Source organism: Poeciliopsis prolifica, unplaced genomic scaffold, assembly GCF_027474105.1.
Source record: "Poeciliopsis prolifica strain line A6 unplaced genomic scaffold, Auburn_PproV2 SCAFFOLD041, whole genome shotgun sequence".
NCBI classification, from domain to species: domain Eukaryota; kingdom Metazoa; phylum Chordata; class Actinopteri; order Cyprinodontiformes; family Poeciliidae; genus Poeciliopsis; species Poeciliopsis prolifica.
This window is the reverse complement of record NW_026562416.1, coordinates 172,490-185,000: the sequence shown is the minus strand read 5'-3', so window position 1 is coordinate 185,000 and position 12,511 is coordinate 172,490. Positions and strand designations below refer to the sequence as shown.

The following is a 12,511-nucleotide window of genomic DNA, read 5'->3' as shown; positions in this document are numbered from 1 at the left end:
CTCAGAGAAATGATTAGATTCTTGGAAAGGAGTGTCTGCATCCTGAAAGCATTAATCAGACATTTTCCTGTCTGTGGTGGGTGTGAAGCTTCTTTGTTTAGCGAGCTCTCTGTTTCTAAAAGCTTTTGATTTAGACATTACTCTCACTTCAGTTCATGGTTTTCATAATACAGTTGCAATTGTTTGCTCTCTTTATTTCTGTGCTGCTGCCAAATGGACTGACTGGCTCTTCCAGTTTTCACACATCAGGTCTAGAAAAACAGAGAATGAGCAAATAGTTCCTTAACTCTCCAATGTGACGTGTTTAAGTTCACACCCAGAAGAAACAGTGATGATTCACACTCGGTACCAGAAACCATTATGGACCGCATTTGATCTCAGAATTTTATTTCATATTCCTATGGAAATGTGACTAAAATTTCAGAATAAAGTCCAGTTAATTACTTGACATCTTTGTTTTCATTGGATGGAAAGTATACTGATGAAAATTGGGGACTCAACACTCATTGCGTGTTTTTCCTCCCACTGTTGCCATCCACATCCTTTGTCTAATCGTCAGTAATTCACTACAAAAATCATGTTTCTGTAAAACATGCTAAAAAAGCATGGTGACAAGTAAGTCTGCAGCGCTTCGCTTTCAGACCTTCTGCGTCTGATTCTTCCCGTCATTTCAAACGGAAGCGCGAGGAAAGGTAAGCTAGGTGTGTGATGCTAGCAAAGCTAGCTCTATGGTGACGGTGTTGAATTTGTGTTGAGAAAACAGAATGTCCAAGAACGATGTGACCAAACAGCGGATTATAGTGACGTTCATGAACGATCTGATTCTTTTACTAGTACCGGTCTGACTCCAGTCTCAGTGAGTCTCGTTTTGTTTTTGTTATGCTCGATGCAAACTGCAGTAGCTATTATAATCCCATGTATTTCAAAATTATGTTTATTTAAATAAAGTACAGGAACATAAGCGTACAGAGCGCATGCTAGTAGCCAACCGGCAGTTAGCATGCTAGCAGCCAACCGACTGTTAGCATGCTATCAGCCAACCGACTGTTAGCATGCTATCAGCCAACCGACTGTTAGCATGCTATCAGCCAACCGACTGTTAGCATGTGTTGAAATAGAATTTTAAAGTAGCACAATAGTACATAAGTTAACTTTTAGGTTAAGATAAACTTAGATACAAATCCAAACTGGCACAGCTGGTGAGTCTCTGAACTTACATAAATTCCTAATCAGAAAGCAGTCTTATACTCCTTAAGGAACATTTCAGACAGGGAGTATATTGGCTATCAGGGCAATAAATTCTTTACTCAGGGTTGAATAGTTCAGGCAAACACTAAAAACTATAGAAGTCTGTTACAACATATAACCAAACATATTGGTATATTTCTTTAAGCATGTTTTGGATTAGTTACTTCTTAGATCCAAACTTATAGTCATTATTTAGCATTACATTTTGTGCAAGCTTGGTTAAAAAACACCAACTGGTTTCTTGTTGAATCATTTTGAGGCAGAGATAACGCTGCAGCTGCACGCTATAAATCAGATCACCTGGTACGAGAAGAGCTGGGTGTTTCAGTGGGTCTCAGAGGTAATGAAATTAACATTTAAGACAGCCCACACAAAGGAAAAACACACCTCCTAATGCATATATTTAAATGAGGAGAATACACATTATTATAAAATGGTTTGTTTCACAGCAGAAGTTCGAATCTCTTTGTGCTGAGTGAGAGTTTCCTGGAAGATGCATCTTTTGTCTTTTTACTCAGTTCTTTGTCTCTGTTTTGTCATGTCTTGGACTTTTGATAATCTAGGTGAGATGCTTATTGTAACATTCTTCTTGCATTGAATTTCTCTGGATAAAACTCTGAATATCTGAAGTCTGAAGTCGTATGATTGCTCTTTTCTCTCTGCACACGTATACAGACACAAGAACCTAGGACAGAGGAATAATTAAAGAGCTAAATCAAGTTAATCCTCTTTTAATTCTTAACACATGCTAGCAGCCAACCGACTGTTAGCATGCTAGCAGCCAACCGACAGTTAGCATGCTAGCTGCCAACCGACTGTTAGCATGCTAGCAGCCAACCGACAGTTAGCATGCTAGCAGCCAACTGACAGTTAGCATGCTAGCTGGCTGCTACACTGACGCAGAGCAGGTGAAAACGGCCACGTTTCGCTTCCTCCTTGATTCTTGAGTGTTGCTCCGGGGTTATTGTTCATAGTTGATGTGCACGTTTGTGGATTGTCTTGTTATTTTTGATGGTCCAGAAAGCAACTCACATCCATTTTCCTCGTCTGCTATTTATTGCATTTTTATGATTATTTTTTTGACATTGTAAAAATAGCACTACATCTTTTTTTATCAATGCAACAGTTGGAAAAATACTACAGTTTAAATTTCCATTTTGCAATTTTATATAAATATGTATTTTATATTTAACAATGATTTATACATATTTTTATCTGCAAGAAAATACAGTTTTTTTTTTAACTTATACATAATTAAACTTATTTTGTGAACCTGTAAAAATGACGTGGCTTGTTCTTACAAAGATGAATATTTTCGAAACTGGATCATCTGAGTGGCTCTTTGAAGTGACGGGATCCTGAAGAGCCGTCAGTCCCATCACTTCTACAGCAGCTGTTTCGGCTTCGGAGCAGAAACTGATGGGAGCTGAGCAGTTTAGTATTTAAATCCATGTCCAGGGTAACAGCTTTCCGCTGCATTTCGACTGGCTGCATGACTTGGTTTGTGCAGCATCCAAACTGAGCGGATTGTGGTCGTCAGGTGGAAGAAAAGCAGGACAAAGAAGAGTTTGAATTGATAATGATGTTGATTAAATTTAACATCTCAATATTTTTATGGGAACATGAATCTTTCAGAGCCACTGGAGCAATTTTGATCATGTTTCACATTTTATTGTGTCGTGTAGCAGAGGGCGCTGTTCTGCTACTCAGAAACAGGATTTTAAAATACTCATGATAAAAGAAAATGTTATGAAACTACAACCATCTCACTGATAGCTGTGTGAGAAAAATAAAACTATTGTCTTTCTTTTTCAGGAGTGAATCTTAAAAGTTCAGCAGCTCTGACCATTAAATCCTGCATCCGTCTTCCTGAACTGTGGAACAACTGGAGCAGTTGAGGATCTACTTCTACGACTCTTAACCAAACCGAAAGGTTAGAAACAAACCAGGAGACCAAATCTAAGCTCGTAGAAGGAATGGTTCAGTATGGATGTAAGGTGGACCAAAAGAATAAATCAAAGTTTCAAGTTACCTTCTGCATTAATGCTCTTCAAATGCACTATTTAAATACCTGATCTCATGTAAACCCAAAGAGAGAGCCAGATTAAACTCCATCACCCTGAGTATAGTAGAAATCCTCCGTTTCTGCTCACCTTCATTTAGTATTTTTGACTGCTGGAGGCTTTTTTAAATGTCTGATAACATTTGAATCAGCTTCTGCCAGCAACTTGCAAATGAAATAATTCACATTTCCATCGCTGATTTGATTGTGGATGAAATTATGTTGATATCAAGTCATTTCTTTGAGGTGCAGCATTCCCTAAAATAAAAGTTAGCCGCAGAATAAACCAATTTTAATAACTGCTTATGTTTTACCACTTCTTTTCAGGTCAGGATGGTCATCAGTCAGAAGACTGCCATGAAGAAAAATGGATATGAAGTCCATGAACCTGTGGCTGGCATATTTCTGGAGAAGACAGGGGAGAAATTTACCATTTATCAGGCTATGAAAAAACGTCTGCTTAAACCGGGAACAGCATTAGCTCTGCTTGAAGCACAAGCAGCCACTGTGGGCATTATAGATCCGATAGGAAACCGTATATTTCCTGTTGCAGATGCTGTTAAAGAAGGAGTAGTTGGTCCAGAAATGAGGGAGAAACTTCTCACTGCAGAGAAAGCCGTTAGTGGGTACATAGACCCCTACACCAATCAAATTATATCTGTGTACCAGGCTATGCAAAAAGACTTAGTCCCCAGAGATTATGGCTTGAGGTTACTGGAAGCACAGATCGCCAGCAAAGGCATCTTTGACCCTGTGGAAAAGACCAGCATCTCAACTGATGCCGCGATCCAAAAGGGCCTTTATGAAAAGGGTTTGCTTAGTGACCAAATGTCTGAGCTGAAGGTATTTTACAATCCAAGCACCCAAGAATATCTTAACTACCAAAGCCTTCAGGAAACATGCACTGTGGAGCCAGAGACTGGCTTGTTGCTCCTTCCTGTCTGTATTGCCTTCAAAGGTCTGCGCAAAGGCATTTCCTCCAGTGAACTATTGGAGTCAAACATCATTGACAAAGAAATATATGAAGACTTGCAAAAGGGGAAGACCACAACACAGGATGTGATGTTGATGGAAACCGTGAAAGAATACCTGGAAGGCAAAGGCAGCATAGCAGGCATTGCTGATCTCTCAACCAATCAGAGAATAAGCATTTATCAAGCCATGAAGCAAGGGATGGTAATGCCAGGCACAGCACTTGTTCTGCTGGAAGCACAAGCAGCAACTGGGTTCATGATTGATCCTGTAGGAAACAAAAAATACACAGTGGATGAAGCTATTAAGCAGAAACTTATTGGCCCAGAATGTCATTTGAAGCTGCTTTCAGCTGAGCGAGCAGTAACTGGATACAAAGATCCTTATTCAGGAGAGACCATATCCCTGTTTCAAGCAATGTCAAAGGATCTCATTATTAAGGAACATGGGATCCGGCTACTGGAGGCACAAATTGCCACTGGTGGAATAATTGATCCAATCAACAGCCACAGACTTCCCACTCAAGTGGCCTTTAAGAGAGGCTATTTTGATGAAGAAATGAATAAGATACTGGAAGATGAAGGTGATGACACGAAAGGATTTTTTGACCCAAATACACAAGACAACCTTTCATACCTTCAGTTGATTGAAAGGTGTGTCACCGATCCTGGCACTGGATTGTGCCTTCTTCCTCTATATGACAAATCAGGCAAATTTAATTCTGGCTTTATTGACTACAAAACAAAAACTGTCTTCAAACATGAGAAAGTCAAAGTGACATGTGGGAAGTACATGGGAATGACAGTCTCTTTGTGGGAACTACTGATGTCAGAGTACTTCAATGAACACCAGAGGCAAGACATATTTCAGAAATACAAGGAGGGGAAGTTAAATGTCACTACAATCATTAAGATGATTTTGGAGACCATACAAACATCAGTAAAAGCAACAAAAACCGTCTTTGAGGGTATACGGGAAACTGTCACAGCCAAGCAGCTTGTTGAAGCAGAAATCATCAGTGAGAAAGTGATGAAGGAGTTGGAAGATGGAAAAAAGTCAATAAAGGATGTAATAGAGGATGAAAATGTAAATGTTTTCTTACAGGGGAAAGACAGCATCGCAGGTATTCTGCTTCCAGATTCCCAAGTTATAACAATCTACCAAGCCAGACAAAAAGGAAAGCTGATGCCAGGAACTGCTCTGATTCTGCTGGAGGCACAAGCAGCTACTGGGTTCATTATTGACCCCATTGGAAACAGGAAGTTTTCAGTGGATGATGCTGTCAAAGCTAAAATTGTGGGACCTGATGTCTGTCAGAAGCTGCGTTCAGCAGAGAGAGCAGTCACTGGGTATAAAGATCCACATGATGGAAAAATAATCTCTCTGTTCCAAGCTATGCAAAAAGACCTGATCCTGAAAGACCATGGAATCCGACTTCTGGAGGCACAGATTGCCACTGGTGGTATCATTGATCCAGTAAACAGCCACCGCATCCCTGTACATGTAGCCTATAAGAGAGGATACTTCAATGAGGAAATGAATCAGATTTTGAGTGATCCAAGTGACGACACCAAAGGTTTCTTTGACCCCAATACCCATGAGAACCTGACATACTTGCAGCTCCTGGCTAGATGTGTCAAAGATCCCAGTACTGGCCTGTGCCTCTTACCACTGAAAAGCAAGAGCACCAAAATAAATATTGATGACAACATAAGGGAAATTTTCCATAGGACAATAGTTACTATTAAGTATGGCAGATTCAAGGGCAGCACAACTCTGTGGGAAGCAATTAATTCAGAATATCTGTCTGAAGACAAACGACAGGACCTTTTCAAACTTTTCAGGTCCCGGAAAATCACTGTTGAGGAACTGACAGTGATCATTACAGATATCATTGAGAACAAGGAGATAAAACAGCAAGCAGAGCTGAACTTTGAAGGTCTCCGGGGAGAGGTGTCTGTTGTGGATCTCTTGGATCTTGAAATTGTAGATGAAAAAACATACAAAAGTATGATTGATGGAAAGCTTTCAAGTACTGATGTAATGAAGATGGACAGCGTGAGAGCCTACCTCCAAGGGACAAGCCTCCAAGGGACAAGCTGTGTAGCAGGATTGATACTACAACCCTCCAATCAAAAACTAAGCATCAATGAGGCACAGAAAATGGGCATCCTCACTCCAGGCACTGCCCTTTGTCTCCTTGAAGCACAGGCAGCCACAGGATTCATTGTAGATCCTCTACAAAACCAAAAACTTACAGTGGAAGAAGCACTAAGAAAAAAGGTCATTGGTCCACAAGTGTACGAAAAGCTGTTGTCTGCAGAGAGGGCTGTCACCGGTTACAAAGACCCTTACACAGGTCAAAAGATCTCTCTATTCCAAGCCTTGAAAAAGGATCTTATTGTCAAGCAGCATGGTATTCGTTTACTCGAGGCCCAAATTGCTACTGGTGGTATCATCGATCCATTGAAATGCCTTCATTTACCTCTAGAGGTTGCATACAGGAAAGGTTATTTTGATGCAGAACTCAATCAAATCTTAACAGATCCCACTGATGACACAAAGGGCTTCTTTGACCCAAAGACTCAAGAAAATCTGACATATATGGAAATGTTGAGCAGATGTGTGAAAGATAAAGACACTGGACTCCTTCTCCTGCCACTGAATGACACACCAAAGACATCAGCAAAAACAGACAAGACATACACAGAAGCAGAAATAAGGCAAGAGTTTGAAAAGACATTAGTAAGCGTAAGTGTGGGACGCTATTCGGGAAAATCTGTTTCTCTCTGGGACTTGATTCACTCTTGTTACTTCACTGAAGATCAGCAGCTAGAATTTATTGAAAAAGTCAAAACAAAGCAGATGAACACCCAAACAATAATCACAATGGTTATTTCCACAATTGAAAAACTGGAAAGGGAAACCCCCAAAGTGACAATGGGGCTGAGAAAGGAAGTCTCTGCACAACAACTCCTGGATTCCGATATTATTGACTCGACCACATTCATACAGGTTAAAGAAGGACAACAAGACCTTGATGAAGTCAGCAAAAGTGAATTTGTGACAAGATATCTTCGGGGAACCTCAAGCATTGCTGGAATCAAAATTTACCCAACCCAGGATGTAATGAGTATTTATGAGGCAAAACAGAAAAATCTTTTGACTCCCGGCATTGCACTTGTACTGCTTAAAGCACAGTCTGCAACAGGATGGGTGATTGATCCTGTCAACAATAAGTTCTATTCGGTTGATGAGGGTGCAAAAGAGAAGGTAATTGGACCAGATGTCCTTGAGCAACTTCTTTCAGCAGAACGTGCTGTCACTGGCTTTAAGGACCCTTACACAGATGGCATCATATCCCTGTTTGAAGCGATGAAAGAGAGACTGATTGAAAGAAGTGAAGGCCTTCATCTTCTTGAAGCACAGATGGCAACTGGAGGAATTGTTGACCCAACTCAAAGTCACAGAGTACCTGATCAAGTTGCTATTAAAAAAGGATTCCTTGATGAAGAAACTCACAAAATTCTGCAAAACCCATGTGATGATGCAAGGGGTTACTTTGACCCAAATACCAATGACAATTTGTCCTACGTTCAACTGATGAGTCGATGTGAAAGAGATTCCAAAACTGGCCTCTTACTCCTGCCATTGGATCTTGATGAGTCCAAGGAGTTTCATACAGATGAGCAGGTGGAGCTTGCCTTCAAAAATAAAAGCATTTCCCTGAATGTAGGAAAATTTAAGAACAACGAAATAACAGTGTGGGAGTTATTGATTTCTGAATATATCTCAGCAGAAAAGAGAGAGCAGCTGATAAGACAGTACAAAACAGGAGCTTTGAAATTAGAGGAAATAATTGAAATCCTGACAGTTATCATCAGAGAACACTCAACTAAAGAAAGAAAGTTCAAAGGACTAAGAAAACAGGTCTCAGCTAGTGAACTGTTAGAGTCAAAAATTATCTCAAAAGAGATTTTCGAAAAAATTATGCAAGGCAAAATAAGTGAGGAAAATGTGTCAGAAATTGAGTCCATTCAGAAGTACCTTGGAGCGACAAACTGCATAGCGGGTGTAAGACTGGAATCAACGAAGACAGTTATGAGTATTTATGAAGCTAAATGCAGAGGTCTACTGACTCCTGGTACATCCCTAATCCTGCTGGAAGCCCAGGCTGCCACTGGCTTTGTCATTGACCCAATAAACAATAAGAAACTTTCTGTAGAGGAAGCTGTTGCTCAAGGAGTAGTTGGGAAAGAGTGGAAGAAGAAATTGCTCTCAGCAGAAAGAGCAGTTACAGGATACAAAGATCCCTACACTGGAAACACAATTTCTTTGTTCCAGGCCTTGAAGAAAGATCTGATTGTTAAGGATCATGGAATCCGTCTTCTCGAGGCGCAGATTGCAACAGGAGGAATAATAGATCCAGTCCACAGTCACAGGGTGCCTGTACAGGTGGCATACCAAAGAGGTTATTTTGATGAGGAGATGAACCAGATCTTATCTGATGCAGACGATGATACCAAGGGTTTCTTTGACCCCAACACCAAGGAGAACCTTACTTACCTCCAGCTGATCGAAAGATGTGCCAAAGATCCACGTACAGACCTAAACCTACTGTCCATTGTGAAGAAAGGCGAGTTCTACTTCTTTGTCGATGAGGCCACAAAGGTCATCCTAAAGTCTACAACAACAACCAAAGCTGGAGGAAAATACAAAGGTACCACAGTTTCTCTGTGGGATTTGCTTTACTCTAAATACATCACAGAGGAAAAGAGGAGAGATCTTGTCCAGCAGTTCAAAGCTGGAACACTCTCCATCGAACACTTCTTGGAAATCATCCTGACCATCATTCAGCAGAAGACCACAACAACAACCACCACAACCACAACAACAATCACAGAAACTTCTGAGGAAAAAACCTTCAAGGGTATCAGAAAAGATGTCAACTTGACTGAACTAGTTGAATCAAACATTATTGATGAGGCACTGTACAAGAAAATTGTTGATGAAGATGTCACAGTGGCTGAAGTCAGTGAAATGGATTCAGTACGTAAATACCTTGAAGGAACCAACAGCATTGCAGGAGTGTACATCCAGTCCACCAAGGAGACGCTGAGCATCTATGAAGCTAAAAGCCGAGGTCTATTGACTCCAGGCACCTCTCTGGTTCTGCTGGAAGCCCAAGCCGCCACTGGTTTCATGATCGACCCAGTAAAGAACAAGAAACTTTCTGTAGAGGAAGCTGTTGGTCAGAGACTGGTTGGGAAAGAATGGAAGGACAAACTGATTTCAGCAGAAAGAGCAGTGACAGGATACAAAGATCCTTACACTGGAAACACAATTTCTTTGTTCCAGGCCTTGAAGAAAGATCTGATTGTTAAGGATCATGGAATCCGTCTTCTCGAGGCGCAGATTGCAACAGGAGGAATAATAGATCCAGTCCACAGTCACAGGGTGCCTGTACAGGTGGCATACCAAAGAGGTTATTTTGATGAGGAGATGAACCAGATCTTATCTGATGCAGACGATGATACCAAGGGTTTCTTTGACCCCAACACCAAGGAGAACCTTACTTACCTCCAGCTGATCGAAAGATGCATTATAGATCCTGCCACGGGACTCAGTTTACTGGTCATTGTGAAGAAAGGCGAGTTCTACTTCTTTGTCGATGAGGCCACAAAGGTCATCCTAAAGTCTACAACAACAACCAAAGCTGGAGGAAAATACAAAGGTACCACAGTTTCTCTGTGGGATTTGCTTTACTCTAAATACATCACAGAGGAAAAGAGGAGAGATCTTGTCCAGCAGTTCAAAGCTGGAACACTCTCCATCGAACACTTCTTGGAAATCATCTTGACCATCATTCAGCAGAAGACCACAACAACAACCACTACAACCACAACAACAATCACAGAAACTTCTGAGGAAAAAACCTTCAAGGGTATCAGAAAAGATGTCAACTTGACTGAACTAGTTGAATCAAACATTATTGATGAGGCACTGTACAAGAAAATTGTTGATGAAGATGTCACAGTGGCTGAAGTCAGTGAAATGGATTCAGTACGTAAATACCTTGAAGGAACCAACAGCATTGCAGGAGTGTACATCCAGTCCACCAAGGAGACGCTGAGCATCTATGAAGCTAAAAGCCGAGGTCTATTGACTCCAGGCACCTCTCTGGTTCTGCTGGAAGCCCAAGCCGCCACTGGTTTCATGATCGACCCAGTAAAGAACAAGAAACTTTCTGTAGAGGAAGCTGTTGGTCAGAGACTGGTTGGGAAAGAATGGAAGGACAAACTGATTTCAGCAGAAAGAGCAGTGACAGGATACAAAGATCCTTACACTGGAAACACAATTTCTTTGTTCCAGGCCTTGAAGAAAGATCTGATTGTTAAGGATCATGGAATCCGTCTTCTCGAGGCGCAGATTGCAACAGGAGGAATAATAGATCCAGTCCACAGTCACAGGGTGCCTGTACAGGTGGCATACCAAAGAGGTTATTTTGATGAGGAGATGAACCAGATCTTATCTGATGCAGATGATGATACCAAGGGTTTCTTTGACCCCAACACCAAGGAGAACCTTACTTACCTCCAGCTGATCGAAAGATGCATTATAGATCCTGCCACGGGACTCAGTTTACTGGTCATTGTGAAGAAAGGCGAGTTCTACTTCTTTGTCGATGAGGCCACAAAGGTCATCCTAAAGTCTACAACAACAACCAAAGCTGGAGGAAAATACAAAGGTACCACAGTTTCTCTGTGGGATTTGCTTTACTCTAAATACATCACAGAGGAAAAGAGGAGAGATCTTGTCCAGCAGTTCAAAGCTGGAACACTCTCCATCGAACACTTCTTGGAAATCATCTTGACCATCATTCAGCAGAAGACCACAACAACAACCACCACAACCACAACAACAATCACAGAAACTTCTGAGGAAAAAACCTTCAAGGGTATCAGAAAAGATGTCAACTTGACTGAACTAGTTGAATCAAACATTATTGATGAGGCACTGTACAAGAAAATTGTTGATGAAGATGTCACAGTGGCTGAAGTCAGTGAAATGGATTCAGTACGTAAATACCTTGAAGGAACCAACAGCATTGCAGGAGTGTACATCCAGTCCACCAAGGAGACGCTGAGCATCTATGAAGCTAAAAGCCGAGGTCTATTGACTCCAGGCACCTCTCTGGTTCTGCTGGAAGCCCAAGCCGCCACTGGTTTCATGATCGACCCAGTAAAGAACAAGAAACTTTCTGTAGAGGAAGCTGTTGGTCAGAGACTGGTTGGGAAAGAATGGAAGGACAAACTGATTTCAGCAGAAAGAGCAGTGACAGGATACAAAGATCCTTACACTGGAAACACAATTTCTTTGTTCCAGGCCTTGAAGAAAGATCTGATTGTTAAGGATCATGGAATCCGTCTTCTCGAGGCGCAGATTGCAACAGGAGGAATAATAGATCCAGTCCACAGTCACAGGGTGCCTGTACAGGTGGCATACCAAAGAGGTTATTTTGATGAGGAGATGAACCAGATCTTATCTGATGCAGACGATGATACCAAGGGTTTCTTTGACCCCAACACCAAGGAGAACCTTACTTACCTCCAGCTGATCGAAAGATGCATTATAGATCCTGCCACGGGACTCAGTTTGTTATCATTAAAAAAGTAAATTCAGTTAAAAATAGGTGAATCTAACAAGTTTTGTCACGTTCAGTCTGAACTTTATTGCCATTTATCCACACACAAACTTATTTCACCAGACCTGGAATCCAAACCAGCATCTTATTTGTGATGGAAAATTCCTACGTTTGTTAGTCATAAATTACAGCAGCAATCAAGATGAAGCTTTAACACTTTTCATAAGTATGTGAATGTCAAAGAGAAAGTTAAGATTAAAGGGATTCCTTTTTTATGTATAGTGCCTAATAATCTGCTTGTTAACCGTTTTAATGGGTTCCACTTTTTGTTTTGTCTTGATAATGATGGTTATTGTGATGCAATCAGATGATTCTCTGCATAGTTTTCAGTGTCTTCTCTGGGGCTAAGTGTGATTTTTTTTTTGTGGATGTAAATGTAACAAGGGAAGGCTTCCCCTTTTCCACCTTTTATGCATTTTATTGCATCCAATAAAATTATGCAATGTTTACCTTTTTATTATTAAATATCTTTCTTTTAACAAGCAACTGTTATATTTTATGTTCAGGGTCCAGAGCTAATGAGG

At 40.9% G+C, this 12,511-nt stretch overlaps 1 protein-coding gene across 2 annotated transcripts in view; it reads left to right on the top strand.

The window, feature by feature from the left end:
* The window catches only part of eppk1 (epiplakin 1), a 19,272-nt gene extending 6,838 nt beyond the window's left edge, over nucleotides 1-12,434 (top strand). For both annotated transcript variants that reach the window (XM_055055100.1, XM_055055101.1), the window contains 2 exons: nucleotides 3,064-3,181; nucleotides 3,638-12,434. In XM_055055100.1, coding sequence (XP_054911075.1) covers nucleotides 3,644-11,959 — 8,316 coding nt within the window. In that variant the 5' untranslated portion in view covers nucleotides 3,064-3,181; nucleotides 3,638-3,643 and the 3' untranslated portion in view covers nucleotides 11,960-12,434. The remainder of the gene's footprint in view (nucleotides 1-3,063; nucleotides 3,182-3,637) is intronic.
* Nucleotides 12,435-12,511: the final 77 nt, after the last annotated feature.